The following is a 23,880-nucleotide window of genomic DNA, read 5'->3' as shown; positions in this document are numbered from 1 at the left end:
TGGCAGTGGAAGACAGCATGGTATACGTACCTGACGCCGCTGTAGCCAGCCTAATAAAACATTTATCTTGTGTAATGTGCGATGGGCAGAACCCTTCTGCCTAGTATGCAGAACCTTTTGGAAAATGGCTCATTGGCTAAATGCATTGTTGACCTTGCTGAGTGAACATGTTGCAAATGCATGCCTTCTCTTTGTTTGTGTCTTTCCTTTCCAGGAGGGTGAGTTTGCTGACCTTGGGGGAAAAAAGTAGTCAGTTCGTGGGTGAGAAAGATGTGGTGCCACCTGCTCACCTCACCATGGTGGGACATGTTCACTAAGCAGACATCGGCTTTAACTTGAGAAGCCCCTTCTCTGATGGAATAGGACATTTGGTGGGAACATGTTAAGTCAGTCATTTTACATCTCCGTTCCAGGATTTCATGGACTGCCTTTTGGGATCTTTGAGCGGAATCTAGCTTGATTAAGTGACTCTACGTGTCCTATTTAAGGTCTTGTCTTTGGGATATTACATGTCTACCTTGGATTTAACCCACTGAAAACACTCTTGGATATTACGGAGAGTCTCCTTGAGGGTGTTTTCGTTCAAGTGGAGGCTCAACAGCGTCAGTGTCTGATCCTTGCAGAGTTTGATTGCTTGCAAGAGGTGGGTTTATTTGGATGTTTCCCATGAAGGACATGGATGGCCCTCGATCAAGTGGCCTCCGGAAGAAGAGGAAGTCAAGGTCGGAGAGGGATCGGGGGAGGAGATCAAATGGGATAAGGAGCAACCGTGTTAAAGGCTCAGTGTTTCGCCTCTCCTCTGACTCAGAGCGGGAGGGTGAAAGAGAGCCCTCCTCATCTCGCCCTCGACCCCCGCGAAGAAAACGAAAGGATTCTACTTCTGCTGAAGAGGACATCATTGATGGCTTCTCTATCACAGGCTTCGTGACCCTGGAGGCTCTCGAGGTGAGTGATTAACCTCAGGGGGAGCTCACTCAACCCTAAGCTCTGTGTGTCGGTGTGTGTTGAACTTCTCTGTTAGAAGTGAACCTGAAAATCCCTGAAACAGTGCTGTGAGATGCAATTCTCTGACTTGGTAGACCAAATATTTTTGCTTCTGAGAGCATATTTCTCCGTGGGGTGAGCTGGTGTTGTAGCTTTAAATGCACCGCAGTAGCCAGAGATTACTATCTGTGTAACCAAGAGGGTGTTTTTGTTGTTGTTGATGTGTATATTCCTGTGGGTTTTTTTTCTTTACAAGTTCTCCTGCAAAGCCTTTCACCAGATTAGGGATGTTCAGCTATGGCAGAAGTGGCTCTTGCACCATTGTATATACTTCAGAGTGAAAAAGCAATTTGATCCACATTACAACAGTTTATTCAGTAGAGGTAATTTATTTTAGACTGGCTGTTTTCCTGGGAATGCAAACTGAGCGCAGGCTGTGTTCCAGTGATCTGAATTATGACTTGTGCAGCACAGCTGCTACATTTTTCTGTAATGAATTGTGGCGAGTCAAAGGAAAGGCGGTGGGCCACCGCAGTGGGCCTTGTCCAGTTACTGGATCTTTTGCTGATGGAGCAGAAAGAACTCACCATACGTATTTAACCTGAAATGGAGCATTTTTTGTTTTTGATAATCAAATTTTCGGATATTCAGTTTGTTTTTATTAGACGTTTGTTAAAACGGATCGACTAGAAGACTAGCAAGATATAAACAGCGACATGTTCACCAGGAGGAATTTTCATAGATTGAAATCGCTGCTGCTTCTTCTAAAGCAAATTACAGGCTTTATTTTATTAATCAGCAAATAATTTTGCAAAATGTTTTAATTGTAGAGTTTCTTGATATTATTTTAGAAAATATGTGAAAATAGTTGCCTGACAAGGTCAGACTGAGTGATGTGTGACACTGTTCAGTGTAGAATACATTCAGATAGTTGAGATGACAGTCTCTTGGCTGCTGATGTGACCCGTATCGAGGATACGTACGCTCCACTTGTCTTCACTGTGTTCCTTTTAACAGCTCAAGAGCATCTATCTTGTTTTTCTTTCCCTCTATTCAGTGTCTCTATTGAACTGCCGTGAGCTCTTGTGCTTCTGTTTCCTTTTTCTCTTCGTTTTGCTGGACTTTTTAATTTTTTTTATCCACTGGTGCCTCCTGCCTCAGTCTGTGTTGCACATACTGTATATTTTGCAGCGATCTCACTACACACCTAACCCTGCATTAGCAACGGAAGTCAGAAAGAAATCTTGACCTGTTATTGTTTATTCTCACTGTTTAACTGTTTGCAGATCCGGGAATATTTGTTCATTTCACTTCACTAACCCGTCAGATTATACTGTATATTTAGAAAGTGACTAAAACTGAATTACTTATGTGAGTAGCACATTTTTCTGTTTTATTACCATAAACAAATTAGTTTTCACTTTTCCTCTCGTGCAGCCAAACAGGGAAAAACATGAAAAGTTAAATATAAGCGTAAAGTTAAAAATCTACTTTGAATATAAATTCTCAGTGATTTAAAAAGAACTTTAAACTTAATGTTCTTGGCATTTTGGTGAAACCAGTTATATGTGTGCACTTTGTGTGTGTGTTTGTGTCAGCATACACAGGCATGCATTTAGAGAATAACTCATTAATTCAGTGTCACCTCACAGAGAAAGGAGGTGGCACTACTGAAGTGAAGTACTTATAATAGACATTGGAGAGCTTTAAAGAGTCGTTTAAATATAGTATTTTGTGGTGTTTTCCTACATGTAATGACAATCGTGGGAGAAGTTTTATAGTGAATTACTTTTCTGTTTTGGAATATAACTTCAGGAAGTATCAGGGCCATGACCAGAACACTTCTTCCACCATGTCGTTGTGTGGTGCAGGACAGAGCCCGTCGTGCGGCCTTTACCTTGCTTCCCACCGCTTGTGATGGGTTGCAGTTTGTGGTTCCAGGACCAAGCACACAGCATTCTGCTTAAAATATTTCAGTTCATTAGCAAATGTTTTTGTCAAAAACAGGATAGAAAGAAAAGAGCAAGTCCAAAGACTGTTTTTATCATAACATGAAACAGAAAAAATAAAGCATTAAATATAAAATCATGGCCGTTTTGTAGAAGTGACAATATCTGTACAACATATTCAGCACCACAGTGTGTACATGCACACTGCAGAATACTCAATGAAAGCTGAGAAGATTAATTAAAACTCATTATGCTTCAGTATATTTGCCACCTGATACAAATGGAAAGTTTCCATCTTTATTACTAATGAATAATCTACACAAAAATCATCTGAAGGCATTTTTTCTTCAGTGTCCAGCTCTCTTGAATAACCAGGATTAAACTTTATTTGCAAAACACTGAGGCTAGTGTTGGCGACGGATGTGTAGCGTCTCACACAGTGAAACGTGAAGCAAACGTGAGAACCCAGTGAAGGAGCATGTGGTAGCAGGTAGAAACAAGTTACGGTTGAGATGTTTTTATTTATGCTCAGCCTCATATCAGGCCATGCTAATTTCTCTGACTGAGACAAACGTCTGTATTTCTCTCTTTTCCTTTTCCCCTTCTTTATTAAATGTGTTTATCTTTTTATAAAGAGACTCAAACAGCACTTTCTCACCCCTGTCCCAATATTATGGGCTCCTTGTTCCTGTCGGCATCTTGGAGAGCGTGGTGGAGAAGCAGGTGAACCAAATTTCCAGCTCCTGCTGGTTCTGGTTTAAGTTGCTCTCCATCACGTGGTGGACCTGAATGCAGAACAAGGACAACCGTGGAGTTGCAGACTCTAGTGGGTCACCAAAAAATAAATCTCTGTAATGGAAATGCAGCCAATTTGCAGTTGTGCCATTCTTAATTTACTCAGATGCAGAGGTCCTAAGTTTGTGGATTTGTCTCCAGATTCAGCTACTTTTCAGACCTCTTCAGCGATTTTTATCCAAACAAGCAACAAGCAACAAATCTAACTAAGGAAGAGGAACCCAGCCAATTCATAGGCAGAGCCAATATTTTTCTGTAAGGACAGGCTCCAGCTGTCCGCTGTGTGAGCCTTAAAGGGAGCAAGAAATAGCAGAACCTGCCATGTCATGCTTATGCAGCCACACGGCTGCAGAGAGAAGAGCAGCAGTTGGTAGACATCTGTCAGACAAAACATTAACAGCAAACATTTCTCACTTTCTCTCTGACTCTTTATTGTACATGTACATTTAACCTACATCCCAGTGTTGTCATGAAAATTTGATTAATTGTGTTGCACTAGCTGGAGGTCCAGGCCGGTGCTTTCCATCTGTCACCACGGTGCTGTAACTGCTCTGCTCCCGGGCCTGCTCTCCATGTGCAACGCTCAAAGTAAGGCTGCAGGTTTGCTTTCATAGCACTTTCTTTATGAGCACGCTGCTGTTCTGAGTCAAGTTGTAGCTTTAAGGCATTTTGATATTCCTCTGAGTGGAGAACAACTATCTACTTCCATATCCTTTGATTTTCTGTGTGTGATTGTAGTTCATGGGTAGAAGCTCAAGTTCATTCATACTGAGTAAATATTCTGTTAGGACTTTATTAGTGTAATAATGTAGCATTGAGGCATATCCAGTGTGTGTTGAGATACCCAGTACAGCTATCACCACTTGAGTATTTTTCTGTTTGTTTTGATGAGTTTTATCTAACAGAAAAGGCCTAGTGCTGACTTTCTTACACATAAACTCTGACCAAGAAATTCCAAAGACATATTGAGTATTTACTCATTGCACCAAGATCAAAGCACAGTAGCAGCAGATGTCCTCCTAAAAGTTAGAGACAGATTTTTATTGCGGGAGCTCTTAACAGCAACATTTTCCAGCATTTGAAAAAATGACTGTTGTGTCTCCTCTGAGGTTGCTGCTGTTTTGCTTTCACCCATTTAAGTTGAAAGGGATCCCTAAACATCAGCACGCCTCTGCTGACCACAGCCGATCTCATGGTGCCTTTAATTTCCCCATAACTAGTGACCCGTCTTATCTGTGTATTACACACACACATTCCCTTTAACCTTATATATATATAAAACAAGGTAAAGTACTGGCTTTACCTTTTTTGTCAAAGATCCTGCTTTCATTATGCCAGGTTTTGAAATATGCCCGCTCAAAAAGAAATTAATCAAAATTTATCTTTAATCTTAATTTCAGCTAAATTCAACATGCAGCAGCCTTCCTGGCAATAAACATGGTTATTTGGGGATGGTTGAAAGTTTATTATTGTAAAGAAAGCTGGTGAAATTCACCCTGTCCTGTCATACTTTTCTCTCTCTGGTTTCTGACTTCTGTTTTTAATCTTCAATAACGTCACTGCAGCTTCTCACTCAGGAGTTTAACTTTAGAGCTCTGGATAGACTGTAATTTACAATACTTCAGAGCTTTTGCAGGTTTTGTTTCTCTTGACTTGCTTTGTTGCGTACCATTAGAACCAAAGGACACGAGGTTTACATTATGCAAAATTTACAGCATAATCTGCTGCAACTTCAAAACAGCACATGCAGGAAGACTGGCAGAGGAGCCTCGCACTGGGATGGACATACAGAGCTGGCACAAGCCGCTCAGAACTTGCAGTGTATAATAGTTTTCTTCTCTTAACAGAGATATGAAGTCAAAGATATTACAAACATTTGTCAGGACTTTATCTGATGTTACCAATTTCTGCAGAACTTGTCAAGCATATCTGTTTGTTTCTCCAGTGAGACACGAGTTCAGTTCCATTGGTTTTATTTCGTGTTGGCTGGGTTTTACACCAGAGCAGTCTGCATTAAGACTGGTGTGAATGCAGAAGCATTCATTAAACTTGATGTGGTTTACAAGTAGTTTCTATAAAACTGTGAGATGGGTAATTGTCCTTTGTGGAAGACTGTAAATTCTCCAACCGGGAACTCGGCTATTAGTTAAGGCTGAGGTTTCTTTTTCTTTTTGACTTATTTTAAATGTGTTAAAAAAGAACATGTAAGGACCAAAAGATGATTCCTAGGGATCTTGGTGGCCCTGTTCAGCCAACTTATGGTCTGAAATGAACTTATTAAAGATGATTCTGGTATTGATGTTGGCTGCCAAGTCAACATAGTAAATAACTAATTGTTCTCAATGTTTTGCCTGGTAAAGTAAAGATTGAATAAAATGAATTTATCAGATATGTAAATTAATTTCTAAACCAGTTTGAGGTGGTCTAAACAACTGTTATATAGCTGGTCACCTGTATTGATCAGACATTTGTAAAAAGACAAAGTAGCATTTCAGAATATAAAAGTGGATAAAAACAATTACTAAAAACTTAATGTTTGTCCTTTTTCAGTGAATATTAGTTCAAGCAAGACCTGTGTAGTTCCTAAACCTAATTCCTGGGTTTCCCTGAGAAATTCTTCCATTTAGCCACCTAGCTGGAGGACAGACTTGCAGTAGATATTGCTTCAGCTTGTACACCAGTCCTGGGTTTATTGTCTCTTTACTGGACCAAACAACACACTTCCTGCTGCTGACCACCAGTGTGGGAAGAGCTTGACAATCTATTACAAAGAGCTTTAATGCATCTCACTGCAGGCTACACATCACTCTGACAAAAAGTCCATAAGAGGGATATGTATAAACCATGTGTCTGCTGGAGGAGAAATGTTTTCCTAACAGCTGAGGAAACCCTCCAGCTCCACCTCCATCCCTGCTGTTTGTTTTATTTCATTTCCACTGATGCACCACCAGGATCTAGTTTATTCCTATTATCTCCCATTTAATTTCTGCTGCCCCTAAAACCTATTTCATTTTTGGAGTTCAGCTTTACACCCATCTGTCACACTCCTGCCCCGTAGGTGGGCGGCATGGTGGAGTTCTGGAGTAGATTAGCTTGATTTATCAGCGTTTCTGTGGGGGAGGACGCGGATAATTTGGAGTTAAAATTAAACATTAATAAGCTCATTGATAAGTTTTTAGACTTTCCAATATTTACAATGGCTAATAAATTTTTTGACACTCTTAAGTACAGCGGGAGTTAAACAGGACGGGTCCCCGGCCTTCGCTGAGAGGATCGACTGGATTTTAATGCAACGAAGTACATTTGTCTCATATGGGCAAATGAAGATGATGCATTGCAATTTAACAGTCTGGCATTTTCTCTTTTTGTATGCTGTTCGTGGGATGATGCTCTCAGCTTGCCAGCATTTCAAAACAATTGATTTTCTCTGGCACAGCCCCCAGAAGTCTGCCTGGAGGAGGGCTGAAGTGCCGGCAGTGAGGAGCACATTGATTAGTACTTCATTGTAAGAAAGACACTAATATGAAATCAAATGTATTGACAGCTTGTTTCTTACCAAATTCTGAAAACATGACATTTAAATAGTTGAAACACCTAAAAATCAAGGCAGGCTTTCATCAAGCTTTGTTTCTGAGAGAGAACCGGTGGAACAAGGACATCTTCAGAGAGATGGCTTTTTCATGTCTCGCCTTGTGCCAACCTGCCGTAACAGATATTTCAGCCGACTGAATGATTCCACTTTACCAGCTTTTTAATTAATTTTCCACCTCCCACACATATATTTATTTTCAGTATCCTGGAAGCTATGCTGCTAGGACATCATTCATTTATCTGTTTTCCAGCTGGAGTGATGGATTGCTTGCATTAATTTGCTGTAACAGCTCTGTGATGGACACATTGATGAAAGAACCTGTCATTTCTGGCTGTAAAAACTAATATAATCTTCTGTTTGTGGTTGCTTAATGGAGTCTATAGTTACAACTTATAAATGCATACACTAACATTTAGGTTTGCATCGGACTGGTATCTTTCCCCTCTGGGTTTACAGTCATTTTAGAGGCTGAGGATGTCTTTCATTGGGGCTGAGTCAGGGTTCTTTTTAGAGCCTTGCTGATCTCTTACGAGTGTACATTCAGCATTCTGGCTGTGTAATGCATCTCTCAGGCAGCTAGTCTGCTATGGTGTTCTTCAGCCAGTGCTGATTGAGCGCACTTTTTCCAGTTTTATTGCAGGGCCATATTACTGCACATGCTCAACATCTGTTTGTGTTTACTGGCAGGTTTTTTTTTTAATTATTTTATTTTTTATTCCTTAGTAGGTGTTCAGTGGTTGATCTGTTCTTAAAACGTGTCTTAGGTTAATGGACTGTAACTGGCACCAGGCCTGCAGCGGGTCATAAAATCCAGGTGTTAATCCATGCAACATGCATTTGGTTTGATCATCAAAAGCAAGAGATTTTAATTGATTCACGCATAGATAGTCAGTGGGTTAGGAAATGTTTGATCAGAAATAAAAAGTAAATTAAAGAAAAGGAACAGGTGTAACAATGAGACCAGTTCTCAACTAGCAAGTGTAATAATGTGCAGACAGGATCTTCCAAAAGGACATAATGTACACTTGTGGTTATAAACACTGGTCATGTGTCCACCACTGACACATTTATTCCAACAGAAACAGATAGGGATGCATCCATATGAACCCATGCAAAACAAATAGCTCAGCCCTGCAGGGACGGGGTTACAACCGGCAGAAAACCGAAGAATGGAACAATGTGATGTTTTAGCAATATGGAAAGGTGCTCAGTCTTCACACATTATTCCGAACTCTGATACTTTACAACAGGTTATAAGTAGAGTTGCAAAATTCCAGGAATTTTCAAAGTTGGAAACTGTCCACGGGAATAAATGGGAATTAACGGGAATAAATGTGAATTAACGGGAATAAATGTGAATTAACGGGAATAAATGGGAATTAACGGGAAATAATGGGAATTAACGGGAATAAATGTGAATTAACGGGAATAAATGGGAATTAACGGGAATAAATGTGAATTAACAGGAATAAATGGGAATTAACGGGAAATAATGGGAATTAACGGGAATAAATGGGAATTAACGGGAATAAATGTGAATTAACAGGAATAAATGGGAATTAACGGGAAATAATGGGAATTAACGGGAATAAATGGGAATTAACGGGAAATTCACAAATTTATTCAATTGACAGGGAACTTAAATATAGTTATCTTGGCTAAAACAACCAGATTTAATGCAGGCAGAGTGCAGACTGCAGGGTTTTTGAGGCCACACCCCCTACATGCATGTGCATTCCTCCATCACACAAACTGGTGATTTCTTCAACCCTGGAGCACTGAGACCACACTTGATAAATAAATATTTTAATAATAATAATAAATAATAATAAAAATTTGACTCAAAGTCAAGTAAGTTTTCAACATATTATGAAGTAAATTTATTTTATACAGCAATTGTAAAATATTTTGAAGAAAAGTCCAGGTAGCTATATATCTGTTCATGCTGTTGCATTAGTGTTTATAAAGCTTTTTATCTCATTTTACAGAAAAATGCCACATCCGATATGTGGAGGCATTTCACCCAAACTAATGTTAAAAGAAAGTCTTTGTATGTGTGTAAATATTGTGCAAAGACAGACGTAAATGCTACAGAAATGCAGCATCATATTGTTAAGTGCCAAAAATGTCTTAAAGGCTCAAAACTTATATTTCCAAAATTCCCCACGGAATGGAAATCTATCGTAAATTTATCAGAAATTTGCCTGCCCTTTGCAACCCTTGTTATAAGTGTACTAGCTAAAGAGAACTATACAAGATGTGTTTGTTTTCTCACAATTCAGAAATTTAGGACTTCTCTCCAGAAAATCTTTAAATGACACCTGTCCATCGCAGCTGAAGAGAAAACATTGAATTAATTTTGTTTTTACATTTTTACAAGGTTTCTTCAGGTTTTTGTCAGATGAATTCTTATCACACATTTGGACCATATTTAAATTAAAAACCTTGTTTTCTTCCTCTCTCCAAATGCATCTGCTTATTAGTTCCCTCTTTGGTTAGAGATGGTCATAGCTTTGTGTAATTGGTCCCAAAGTCATCCTCCATCCAGGCTGAAACTACCTCTGTTTGTCAGATCAAGGATGAATTGAGGTGAATATTTGATGCAGTCCATTGGTTTCTTTTGCTCTTCAGCTGCTGAATTGGGCCGTATTTAATGGGGTTTAACTGAATTGTCAATGTGTTGTCCTGAAATTACTTTTCACTGAAGTCAATGACTAATGACTTTATGTAAATTGATGCTAAATAAACTAAACTAAATTTGGTCTGAAATCTCGTTTAGGGACGTTTCACACCTGCAGTTTTAGTCCGAGCACCTTAAACGTGAGTTCTAGAGCACCATAAAAACCATGAAAACTGTTTCCCATCTTAAAGTATGTTGTTCTGTATTGTTTGATCTGTTAGTGACAACTTGCATAGTTGATGCTTGATACTTGTAAAAAAGCAACAGAACATTTATTTAAGGTCAGAAAGGAAAATTAAATTGTTAGTGGTGCAGACAGTGTCAACAAATATCACTTTCATTAGCTTACATGTACATTAACAGCTAATCTTTGGTTAATGACAAACCCAGAGTGGTTTCAAGGTTCTGCCTCTTCTAAGACCTAAATTTCCCTGTAACTTCATAATATTGCACACAGCTCTAAAATGAAATCCCCCTATCCACATATTAAGTGAAGTGAATCATATCCTCCTCCTAATGTATCTGGGCTCCTGTAGAAAATACATTTTCCTGATCTGTGTGCCACCAGGTTGTTTTCTTTTCCCTTTAGTCCCTGTTTTTTCCAGCGGCATTCTAGACGGATCTGAAGAGAAAAGGATAAATGTTTGCTGAAGCTGATTGTAAAATGGCTTTTTTGAAGTAGAACTGTGGCTGTAATCATGCTAACGTCTCTGTGTAATGGCCTCATTGTGCTGCATTTGGAGAGAATTTTTCTTTTTAAGAGACGACTCTTAACGTTTAACTACATGTCTTTGCGCCACGCTGCCCGTGGACGTACGGACAGACCCCCGTTGAGATCACTACCTGCAGCTTTGAACCTTTCATCCCTCCTCTCATCTCTGATCCTCCTTTAAAACGGAGCCAACCAACCACGCTTTCTGCCTGCTTCTGCTTCCATTCGTGTACTTTCAGATAAGCTGTACTCAGTAACTACAGTGCTTCAGTTCTTTCTTTTTTCTTTAAAGTTTACATTTGCAGGGGTGCCTTCCAGTAATCAGCTTTTTCTAATAAAAAAAAAAAGCAGCTAATATCCAGTGTTTTATTTTGCTTTTAACACCTTAGGCTTGACTCTATAGCCCAGGAATTAGTTACATCTTTTCCAGGTCAGTGATACTGAAATACTAATTAGATGCTCGGTGGCTGTATCTCTGTATGATGGCAGCCCCCTGCCCTTGCCTGTGGAACTATCTGCTCTAGATGCTCAGCAGGAGTGTGTGGACTACAACTGCTGTAGAAAAGTCACTCATGTCCATTAGCCTGCCATTTTATGGACTTTAGTTCAGCATCCACTGTGAAATGGTTTGAGCCATCCACTTCAGTAGTCCTCTAGTAGAACTGTTGCATCTAGCTGGACTCGAGGTACGTGGTTTATCCAGCTCGTACCTGCTTATTTTCTTATTGTTGTTTCCCAACTATAGGTAATTTATTTACACACTGCATAAGATCCAGATGGAAAGATTATTAATGATCTGATCTGTTTATTTCCCCGGTTTGAAAAGGGGAGCAACATCAAAATGGAGCTCTGAACCGGATTTCACCCAAATGTCCCGGCAGTTTTCATTTTCTTAGCTTTTTCCTCGGTTTGTTTTTTTTAACTTCATCAAGTACAGCAGTTCATGAAATAGCCACTTCTATGCCATCTATCAGGTGAAAACCTTAAAATAGAAATGAAAAGAAAGTAAAGAAGCTACTGTAAGCATAATATCAATGTGCAAATATGCTCATGGAATTACAGGTTCAAATATGTAAAGTATAAATAGCCAAGAACATTTTCAGTTATGGTTTAAAACACAGGGAATGCTTTCTACACACACCTTAATATGCTACCGTTCCTGTTAAAGAACAACAACACCCTTTCCATCTGGTCAGGTAGAGAAAGTTGCACCCGAACTCTCATCGAAACAGTCATCTTACAGTCTGGACAAGTTCGTCTTTAGGTTTATCCGACTGGCTGAAGGGTGAACAGGAAAAGTGTTCGATGTGCCTTTCCTGTGTTCAAGTAGAAAAATATTGCCTTTCATTTCTAACTGAATTTATTTTACCGTTAATGTGATGGATTTAGAATCCACTCACTAAAACCTTCAACTTCATATATTTAATCAATTTTTTTCATCCATTTAATTTTCATATAATTAAAAAATACACAAGGTTCTTGTGCCAGGCAGTCCTTGATTTCTCTCATAATGGCTTCACTTTGAACTTCCTGATGTCAAAAGTAGTGCATCGAGACTATTCTTTCTTTAAATATGTGGGGACACCTGCTAAATCAATGCAATTACCCTTAACCACAGCAAGTAGTGGTGTGTTTATCCTCATTTCACTGAGCGATGCACATACTCATAGAATTACATCCTGAAAGCCTGCGAGCCATGAAAAGAAAAAGGGATGGGAGTACGTTGTGTCTGTAGTTGTGAAGACAGCGAGACTGAGTGATGTGCCTGTCGTCTGCAGACTGTTCGAATCTATTGAGATTCTCTTTATTTGCTAGTTTTTGCTGTTTTTTTGCCTCCATATGAGATGTGTCTATTCATTCTGTCACACCTGCTGACATGATTGCTAAAACATTTTATTTCTCTCAGCCTGATTTGCTGTTCCCCAGTTTAAACCAAAGTTAAAATCAGCTGGCTATGTACCCAAAATTTCCTCACGTAGCAACTTCCCGAAGCTCCCAGGTTACCACTTGATTCAGCTGCAGTGCTAACCTACTCCAGCAGAAGGGATGGTAAAGATGGAAGTATTGTGTTGTAGGGTTTTACTGCACACGTTAATAAAATGTCTTAAAACGGTGAAGAGCAGTTTAAATGTGCAGAATTATTCAGGGACAAGGTTATAAATGCAGGCAGGAAACACAACCACTCGTTCTGTTTCATGGATGTAATGAATACTAAAGTGAAGCCGTGCATATTGACATCCTGTAAAAGCTTCACTGACTACCTATAAAATGTTTTCTAAAATAGACCATGGATATGCAGGCGATATCTTGTCCCAGCATTGACATGGTCTAAATATTATACATGAAAGCCCCGTCTTTAAAAAGCATGCAGTGTGTGAAAATGCTTTTTCTGGGAACTCCTGTCTCGGTTTGGTGGAGTAGTGAACGGCAAGCTTAAGGTTCCTGTAAGTCTGTTTCTGTTTGCTGTTGGTTGTGTTGTGTGTTTAAGCTCATTATTCATCACCTCGTTGTTCTGCATACAGGATTGTTTATAAAAGATTAATCCATAAACGTTACACATTAACATTTTTATTGTCCATCTTTCTTTACTGATTCTCAGAGCAGAAGGAAAGGGTGTCTGCGCACACATGGAAACTTTTTATGTAGAGAAGTCTATAACTTATGAAAGATTTCTTAATGTTAAACAAACATTATCAGTTTCTGAGGGGAGGGAAGGCCAGGTCATGGCAGCATATGGGTTGTTGGTTCTGCTCGCCCCACTTTGTCACACGATGCAAGTAGAACCATCTGCAGCGAAGCGCTGCAAAAAGCAACAAACAGGTTGTGGACATGAGGTCAAGACTATCAGTGACCCTGTCTCCACCGCTGGAGTCAACGTGAACTCTGTGGAGGACTACAAACACCTTAGAGTAGTTACTGACAATTAACTGGAGGCTCCATATACTGGAAGGGCCAAAGCTGTCTCTTTTTTCTGAGGCAGGTCTTTCAGCATCTGTCAGACGATGCTCAGGAGATGTTGTGTGTGGTGGCCAGTGCCTTTCTCTATGCCGTGTGCTGAAGGCAGTGGACACCACAGACTACAAACTTATCCGTAGAGCCAGTCATGTTGTGGGTGTGAAGCTGGACTGTGAGGGTGGTGTTGGAGAGGAGGATGTTGTCAAAGTTAAGAACTATACTGGACATCCCTTCACACCCACTACACAACATACTGGACAGGCAAGAGCAGGTTCAGCACCAGACTCCTTCCACCTTGCTGCGATGCAGAACAGCACGGAAATCAGCACCATAGCCTCAATATGATAAATATTTATCTATTAATGTCTTTGTTGTATTATTTATATTCTTATTTTTATTTTTTTTTACTTGCACTCCTGGTGTGCATTGATATCAGTGTGCATTTCTTTTTAGACACTGCTTATTGTTTTAAAAAGCAACTGAAAATATACTATAAAAATAATCAGAATTAAGTTGAATAATGTGCGAGTGTATTTTTGTTAGTAGTATATAAGTATGACTACATTCTAAATGAATGTATAAATTATGATAACGTTTGGGAATTAATATTGTCTTAGTCGAAAATGTAAGATGATCAAAATGTTATTTTAATATTTAATTTGTAGTCTGTTAAAATGTAAATTATATACTTTTTCTACTGTAAACTGACCCCAGGAAGAATAGCTGATGGGGGATCTCAATAAACATTAACATAAACATAAATTGCATAAAATGGGGGAGTTTGAAAGATTAAATGTATATATGATAGTATGTGTGCGGAACGAAATGGACACTTAAGAGTGTGTGTCTGTGCGTTTCTGTGTGAAGCAGAGTCTGCTGTACTAGATGGGTTTGGATCTCTACCACAAATAAAAACATTGACTTGTAATATTTTCAGTTTGTGCCGTTTGGCTCATGTCCTTTCACTGTAGGGAGAAGAGTCAAGACCCCACAAACACACCTCACAAAGAAAAAACCCACTTTGGATGTGCTAGTCTGAGCAGGACCTTCATGCTTTCATCATGTAATCCCAAAAAATGTTTGTAGGTTTAATCTCCTAACATTAGTCAGCTGAATTTATGAACTTTATACACCTATTTTTATTTTTATCCTAAAGTAAATGTAATATGTGAGGCTGTACGTGCTTTTTCTTTTTATTACCATCGCTCTTGATGTGGTGTGGGATATTTCCTGGAAGTGATATACTCACTAAAGCAACTGTATGAGCTTAAACTGGCTGTTGCCTTAATTTCACTCACATTCTCTGAAAAGGTAAAGTTTAAAATGCATTATGCTTATAGTTGTAAGAAATGTCTTTTTTAACTACAAATGTTAGCAGTCATGTAGAACAAATTGAGGTCCATACGTTACTGCTGCTGTAGGCTCGTATGATGAGGGTTATTGCAAAAATAGTATTTCTCAAAATGTACCATGTCAAAAATGCATTAGAATTTCCACTTGACACCATGTACACGATACACAAGAAAGAGAATAATTAATATAAAATGTGATATGGCACTGGTGTGGCCACTTGTATACAAGATAAGTTTGATCTCAGGTCTTGTGGGAATTCAGCCATCATCAACATAAGCTTGTCTTATCAGGGTAAAGTGTCTTTGCAATATCAGAACTGTATATCTTGAAATGTAGACATTTATTTTCTGAACAATGAGTACTATTAGAATTCTTGAACATTTTACAGCTAGCAAAAATGAATTGTTAACTATAAAATATATATATTGTCCATTTGCACAGAAAATTGCGCTGCAGTACATCAGCATCATTACAGATATATAAAAATGAGACCTCACCCATACTAAACAAAAAGTCTATAAATATCCACAAAATATCTATAAAAACATAGAATCCATGCAAACGCCTTACAGATAATAATAAAGCGCAGCGCTACCATCTGAGCAGTGTGATGAAATGTGTCCAACATGGAAAAACGAGCAGGTCAGACCTTTTCTGCTCTGAAAGTGTTTGATTTAAGCTTACTTTTTATGTAGAACCTTGGCTAGGTTTCTCCTGACAATCCTTTGCTTTAGTGCTTTGCACACACTCTTAATTCCCGTCACTGTGGCATGTCGATCACCTGGAACTCAGTGCTCTACTACCAGACACAAGTCTGGTTTTCCATTTATAAAGAGTGCTGGCATTTTGTTAATGGGAGGTTTACCCTGAAACAAAAGGTGCTCTTATGTAAATGCCAGCAGGGTCTTTGTTGATTTAACACTTCCTAAGGTGGTTGGGTGTGTGTGTGTGTGAAGGATTTGCACACATGCTGGTTTGCATTAACACACTCTCTCTCCAGTAAGGAAGGGTTTTAGGATGGATTCAGTTTTGCCCGTTAATAGCAGGGTATCTGTAGCTGTATAGTACAAGCAGTGAGTGGAAGCAGCCCGTAGGCTATCCACACAGGCCTTATCACTCAGCAAGCAGACCCCATGATAAGCTATTATGTTTTTTCACAATACTCTGCTCTGTTTTCTCCTGTTTGTGCAGTTTCCCCGTAGTGCACGCTATAATAACCCAAGGCTGCCAATTATACAGGGTGAGTGTGTTAGTGGTGTGTAAGCTTCTGTCGTCATACTCATCGAGTTTGAAAGTGTGTTGATGGTTCAGTGTGAGTGTTGGGGAATGATTTCCAGAAGCAGCCCTAGCTTATAACTTCAGCCTGGATTCAAGGTTGTGGGACAATTTTAAGTAGAATGCAGCAGTAGATGTACTAGCTGTAATGATGTAACCCGCATTAGTTTATGTGCTGTCCTGGCTTAAATTTAGATCCAAGATGAAACAATCTGCCAGAGGAAGAAATATGTTGCCATTATTATTGTTTTGCAAAGCATAAAGAAGGGTGGACAGACTTCACTGGTATCTCCTTACATGATGACCTGTTTGGGTAATTACAAATATGCTCACAAGCCTTCAGAACAGGATAAAGTGACAGTATTTCTCATGTCTTTGTTGTTTTCCAAAAATGCTGCTAAATTTATGTCTTGTGTTGAAGTGTTCTTGGACAAGAAACCTGACCCCCGTATTGGCCTGATCTGCTTGTTGGTGTGCTTGTAGAGCAGTGAAAAGTCAGTTGATTTAACAGGCTTTTGAAACAGTTTTCTTTGAAACCCTGAAATAAATTGTTCAAATATTTCAGTGAAAGAATTACTGCTCAGAGTGATGAAGAGTTTTAAACTGTTCCAGTATCTTTATAAAGCATATTTAGTCGTTTCCCTGGCAATAAATAAAAAAAAAAGAGAAATGAATGGTACAGGTTAACAGCCCAATTTAATATTGCGATTTGCCCAGAATTTCCCAGTAGGTGCCTCCCTGGTCATAGGCTGCAGTATTAGTGTGGACCATCTGCTCCAAATTAGAGATGTGACGTAACATGATCCAGGAAATGTGAATAGTTTATGTTTTCCAGTGTTTTTATCTGCACAATGCTGTGTTGGTTAGCACTCCCACCTCAAAAGAATCTCCTGGTTTGAACCTCAGCTGGAGCCTTTTTTAATGTCGAGTTTCCATGTTCTCCCTGCAGATGCACGGCTCTCTCTGGACACTCTGGCTTTCTCCTACAATCCAAAAAACACTTAATGTTAGGTTAACTGATTTTTCTAAATTGACCTTTGAAGTGGGTATGAGTATGGTTATCTCGTCTGTCTCTGTGATGGACTGGTGACCTGTTCAGGGCAGCTGGGAGCTTGGATCGACTCCAGCTCCCCTGCAACACTGAACAGAACAAAGCAGGTATAGAAAATGGATGAATAGTTACTTTATATAGCTAAATATATGCTCTTAAGCACAGAAAAATGGATTTTCCTTTCTTTTCTCCCTCAGCCATTAATCTTTAGCCTTACTGGGTTTGCCAGACAAGCAAATCCCAAGGGTACCATTATTCAACATTTTTGTGTACTCAAGAAAATGTCTTGTCAAGTGAAAACTAAGGATGTCCTCTCATGTTTATTGGATATTCACTTGGTGTTAGGTTTCATGATGTCTGGAGCAGGCTTCGTTGCAAACAGCATAGTTATGAGAAACTTTGCTTCATGTCAAATATTTAACAGGTGAGTAAAAGCGGCCTACATTATCCTTTGTGCCCTTCTGAGTGGAAAATGTTTGGCTCTTTGCCCTTGAGGCTTTTGACAGTAGATAAGGCATCTGGCACAGTCCCACATGCAGTTATAGCGATTCACTGCTCTGCAACCTGTTAAAAACATCCCTGTACACTAGGACAAGACAATAAAACAAAATCAAAATTTGATTGTGATTAAATTTGTGATGATAAGTGTGGGACGTTTCCAGTAGATGAATCCACGGAGCCCACAGCACACTCCTGTCTACTAGTTAGTGGGGATGCTAACCTGGTTGCTAAACACAACAGGGAAAGATATTTAAAATACGACCTTCCAGCAGACCGAGGAAGGAAACTGCAGGCTTGTGAAAGAATAAGTGTAGCTGAAGAGACTGAGACTGAACACGTTATCTTTCCAGACTGTCACTTTTGACAGCAACAGTTGAAAACAATAGAATATTTCCACATCACTGTCCTATCATTACCTTGTAGAAAGTGGCTCTGTGGTTTCTACACAGACTACAGTGGAGTGTTGCTGGCTGTGATGGTGATTGGTGGTCCCTGTTTAAGTGTTCATCACTGTCTGCATGGCCATCTTCATCTTGATTCTCCTTTAGGGTTTCGTTCTTCAGCTCAACTCCGGAGACATGTGCTGTGGATCTTTGAACCTGCTGGTCTTTCTGCCACTCAGCCGCCTCTCTTCCTCCTCCTCTGAGTGTTTTTTCCCCAGTAGGACTGCTGTGAAATGAAGCATTGATTGCCCCTGGTCAGACGGAGCATAATACATAATGATATTGCCCTGCTTCCCACCTCACTCTTTCAAAGGTTAGACAAACCATCATGGGCAATTTGGCTGATATTAGGCTTTTAAATTACCTTTGAAAATATCAGTTTCCTTCTACAATAAAGTCTTTGGTGTGTTCTCACACTTTTCCCGGCTGAATCACAGACGCTGTTGTCATCATTAGCAAGTCAAAGCAAAACAATGGCTCTGGATCAGGAGGGCACACCCTAACTATGCTGCTGTATCCAGAAATGTGCTCATGTATGTGGCGCTAAGAAAAGATTGTGATCCTGTTTGCAACCAAAATATAAATTCCAGACACTGAGTAGTGAGGAAAAGGAGTACAGAAGAAATTTAGTGGCTCACTTATCCAGAATCAGTTGGCTATCCCGATCAGATCTGCTCCACTCTCAGATTCATTACTGATTGAAAACTCTCCTGCTTCTGCTAATAAATTATTGAGCATCTCTGTTTTAACCTCAGGCAAGCATTGATAGCTGTTCAACCTGTTGGAGCTTTGTGAAATAGAAAGTGTTCATTAGGACGAAATTAGCACGAAATGTGTCTTTAAAATGAAGGAATTTGCACTGATGCAAAAACATTATCATGATTATTTGTTCTTTTTTTCTTTATAATAGTTGCTATTTTTAGTAAGCAATGAACTGTGAATAGTTGTGATATTGCTGCCAAGATTCAGGTAAAGAATGCTTGATAGCACCATCTAGCGAGATAATTATCTTGTTTTTACATTAAATGATTACAGGTTTTTTGTTGTTCTGTACATTCTGCTGTCTGCCAACAGTTTTACAAAACAGCTTGCTTTAAAGGGATGTAGTGAGAGGAAATGTAGATCCCCAGGACGTAGAAAGTGGAAATCACACATACTTGCCTACGGAAGACATTCTCACAAATAAGCCAAAAATACGTGTATTAAATTCATAGTAGTTTACAGATACTTCTGAACAGCACTGAGGTATAGAAAAGGTATTTCACAGTAACTCGTATTTTGTGCTGGCATGCATCAAGCATGCGCATCTTTTTTCCCTGTGCCTTTTTAGTTGGGACAGGATTTCATGTTGTTTCTAGGACTGAAGCCATGCTTTGCATATTGTTGAGAAAGGCACAGATTACTCACAAAGCAGTTTTTTTTCCTTTTCACTCTGCAAAACATTGAAGAGATACACGGTGAAGTGTATAAGCCTGAAGCACTGAAGCAGTTTAGGAAGACTTAAACCAACCTCAAAAGGAAATATTAGAAAAGTTGGAGTGTATTTTGTGCTTTGTGAAATTGGGGATTATCTTGTGGTAGAACAGGTTAACATAAAGCAGGCTTTAAAAATGGTTTAAATTTGCTGTTATGATTTGCACAACAGAACCCAGTGAGGCCACACTGGGTACTCGGTACTCACACGGTGAAGCTGGTCTAAAACTGAGTGATGTGATCTAGTGATTGATATCTAGACCCGTGGTTCCCAAACTTTTTAGGTCGAGTACCATCTCAGTACTTCTGTTCACAGCTCAAGGAACCTCCCTGTGTAGTTCAAGGCCTGTAAGCTCCTTCCCTCTTGAAAGCCACCAGACCTCTGTGTGAAGCGGGAGCTGGGCGTGCTTGCTGTCATCACAGAGCACATGGAACAGATGCATTTGTTGGGCTTCAATAAAGTAAATCAAGCATAGACTTGAACTGTTCTGGATTTTTTTCCACTGCCAAGGCCTCGTGGTGGATGCTGAATGAGTCCAGTGGAGCTTGCAGATACAAGCCACAACTCCGTGGCTTTTGGTGGCCAGTCATTGTCTTCTTCACCATTTGTCTGTGGCTTACTGGCTTTTGCAATGCAGGACTGGCTTGGTACGAAGCTCCCTGTGCTCTGGTTGCAGCTGTACAAAACATGACTTTGCATTTGTTGCTCAGAAGATCATAACACAGCACGCACTGGAGTCTTGGTACTACCACATCACCATGAAAACTTAAAACAAATTGTAGGTGACTTGAATAATATTTCATTGGTGTGTAAGGGTTTTTCTGTTGTTTTGCTGGCAGTTCCCATGGAGACCTCGCTGGCTTCTAAAGTAGCCAGTAGTTGTATCTTCTTTAGTGTCTGGCTGCTCAAGATGTCCTCCATGCCTCTCCTCCAGGGTTCCCATTTGGAGCCATGATTGGAGTGTGTTTCAACCACTCATTCTTAGAATTTCAGCTTTTTTAGTTGCTTTTCAGTCAGTTAGCTAGCATAGCTTGTAAACTGGTTGACAATGGACCACCAGTGGTATGGGTACCACAGTTAGGGAACATGGGCTGTAAACTAAATATGCTGTATGTGTGCATAGCTTACTCAGGTGTATTTATTTAAGTCTTGGTGGAAAAATTTAGTACACTAAACATAAAGCTTAGTTTTGGATGTTTAGATCTGGTGAGAGGAATAGCTGTGTCTGCAGATACGAGGAATGTCAGGCTGTGTAGCATGGGCATGATAATAATTAACATTATTGAGTTTATCATTCTGATAAATGGCTCTTTTTCTCAAAAAGAAAAAAGTAATTTGCAACCACCACATACTTGTGGTTTGTGTGGTTATTGATGTTCTGGTGGGAAGACGTTTGTGTTGAAAAAACAATCTGCTAAAGCAGTGAATTCCACAGTCGCTCTCTCATAATTCTGTTATGCTCTGATCTGTAAGGTTTTTACGACTGAAACCAGACGGGCAGAGCGCTCGCTGTTTCTCTGCTGGGATACAAGAACAAAGTAAGCCTGTTTTTTACAGGTGCAACAGGCACTGAAGAATTTATAATGTGTATGAGCTTTGGTCACCTCCCAGAGAACATGTCAGAAATGCAGACCAGTGTCATGTTGGCTGGATGAAACTGAACTCATGTAAAGCTGTTAAAAATCATCTAAAGTTTCAGTTCTCTGTTTTTCTGGTTCTGACTGATGGTAACTTGATGTGTGATAAGATGAAAATGAAAAAAAGTTTTCTGAAATGAGGTACACAGTAAGTCAGCGTACATATTTATAATTTGATTGGGGGCAGGTTGTGTTATTTAAGGGTGTGAGATGCAGCTACCGTGGTAATATACCTTTTATGCGTGTTAAGAATTTTTCATATTTAGTGCCCTCACCAAATGCCAAAATATTCTTGTAGAGGACATTTTACAAGTTAGAAATAATTAACAACCTTCCCAATAAGGGCAAATCCCTCTTATGGTTTAAAATGGTTTAAATTGATGGTAATTGACGAGACAAACAGTAGACTTAATAAATAGCTTAACACAGTTAGTAATGGTAGAATAAAACACTGGATTAACCAGCCGCTCCACTGGTCTGCCTTATGACAAGATGAGACAATACAATTTACATTTATTTTAAACGCATCAGCAGCTCTTTTTCTCTGTATTTGATGCCCTTAGGCCACCTGTGGGCCAAGTACCTGCTTGTCTGTACTCATCTCTGATGTCTGGTAATCAAATATTCCTGTAAAACAGTTTAGCAAACATATTTAGATGTTTTGCATCCTCTAATATATTTGAGAATAGCAAACCTCAACAGCTAAAATACTAATATTGTTTCAAATTGTCGACCTTTTCTTTGCTTGACAAGCTTTAACTATCACTCTATGCTTACTAGCGGGATGTGAGTTGCCCTCATCTTCCTCTTTGTCTGAAACAAGCTTCTCATCCTGCTGTCAGACTAAGATTTGTACATTTGCATGCTGATGGGGAGTGACTGAGACTTAGGGTGCTGCACAAATGTGTGTGTTTGCAGAATGATTGTAATTGGGTATTGGACAGATTAAAAGCCCCAGCAAGCAATTAGCTAAACACTCAGGACTGTTGTTAAAACATTCTTCATTAGCCGTCAAGAAATCCAGGAAATAAGTAAGGAACAGGATTGACAGTGTATTACAAACCTCACATTTAAAAGGCTCACAGTTTATCTGAATCTCATGGCTAGAAATTTCCACCCCAGGCAGTGTCAGGGCAAAGTGGAGTATCTCGGTACGAGTGTGTGTTTGCAACACTGTCCAGATACAGAGATTTAAAGAAGTGAATCAGTGCAGCTTTTCTTCGTGCATATTTAGACATAAAGTTGAGCGACTTTTTTAAACAACTATAAAGCACCATAGTTTGTGTTTATAACTAATATAATTTATGGTCCACTTTAATTCTGTTTAGATTCTACCATTTGGCCATTTTAACTGTCAGTAAACATGTCTTCTTAAAAGCTTTAAGCATGTATTAAAGCCGTCGGCATGTTTTCTTGAGCCGTTGAGGTCATAAAGCTGATATTTTGATGTGTTCTTATCCACCAAATTAGTTTCCACAAACTGGCGTAACTGAACTATCATGATTCGTGACGTCCTGTACTGCCTGCTTTGGAAAAATAAAGAATTTACTATCAGTAGAAATTCTACAAATGACAAATGATTGAACACATCAGCTGTGTTGGCATAAAAGATCTATTGCTTTTGCTGAGATGACATGAAGCACAAACAGCGAAGTGTTGGGGTGAGATGGAAGCAAAACTTCATGAATGAGGAATTATCCCGAGGTCCTCAGAAGTTTGGCAGCATAGAGACTCGCGGCTCTACAGGCAGATCATTTGAAACTCATCTTAAATAGTTGTGTTCCTTTTGCAGCTTATTTTTGTGTCTATGTGTCTTTTTTTTTTTTTTGTTTTTTTGTGTATTTTGCACACACACAGTAAGTTGATGTTGCTTGAATGTCAAATCCAGCAAAGCTGCACCCTGAGAGCCTAAGTTGTTGAAAGTGTATCTAGTCATTGCTTGGTCTTTCATCTCTGGAAATAAAAAAAGAAGCTACTTTGCGGTGGAAATTGGCTTTTGGCAGACAGATTTGTAAATTATAATCAGACACAGTGGAATGGGAACTAGTCAGCTTGCCACAGTCTGCCAGCCCACCGACTGCATACTGTCACCATCATGAATATTTTAAATGATCTCCAAATATTGAAGAAGGCAGCAGACATTCAGCTCTGTCTGTAGGAACCAGCACCACAGCATGCGCTGGGTTGGGAGTACGAAGCTACACTAAATAATTATGAAAGAAAAATGTGCAGATGTTCTGTGTGTTCATGTGTGATCCAATTAGTAAAGAACAATAAGCAGGGAACTGAATGCTTAAAGCTTCCAACATGAAGGAGAGCAAAGCAACACAAACCCTGTTAGTACACTGTGATACCTTTCCACGCAGCGAAAAGGTCTTTAGTTTGATTCAACTCCAGCCTCTCATCTCTGCAGGTGTGTTTTCTATCTGATAAATGTATTTATTTTATTTGTGACAAACGAGGAGAGGGGAAATCAGCC

At 39.4% G+C, this 23,880-nt stretch overlaps 1 protein-coding gene across 8 annotated transcripts in view; it reads left to right on the top strand.

The window, feature by feature from the left end:
- auts2a (activator of transcription and developmental regulator AUTS2 a) overlaps window positions 1-23,880 on the top strand; it is a 305,554-nt gene that overhangs the window by 2,920 nt on the left and 278,754 nt on the right. For 7 of the 8 annotated variants that reach the window (XM_042009143.1, XM_042009148.1, XM_042009146.1 and 4 more), the window contains exon 2: window positions 215-945. In XM_042009143.1, coding sequence (XP_041865077.1) covers window positions 658-945 — 288 coding nt within the window. In that variant the 5' untranslated portion in view covers window positions 215-657. The remainder of the gene's footprint in view (window positions 1-214; window positions 946-23,880) is intronic. The other variant, XM_042009145.1, reaches the window with a different exon arrangement.

Source organism: Melanotaenia boesemani, chromosome 15 (assembly GCF_017639745.1).
Source record: "Melanotaenia boesemani isolate fMelBoe1 chromosome 15, fMelBoe1.pri, whole genome shotgun sequence".
NCBI classification, from domain to species: Eukaryota; Metazoa; Chordata; class Actinopteri; order Atheriniformes; family Melanotaeniidae; genus Melanotaenia; species Melanotaenia boesemani.
Note: the sequence above shows the minus strand (reverse complement) of the source record. Positions and strands in the feature narration are given on the sequence as shown.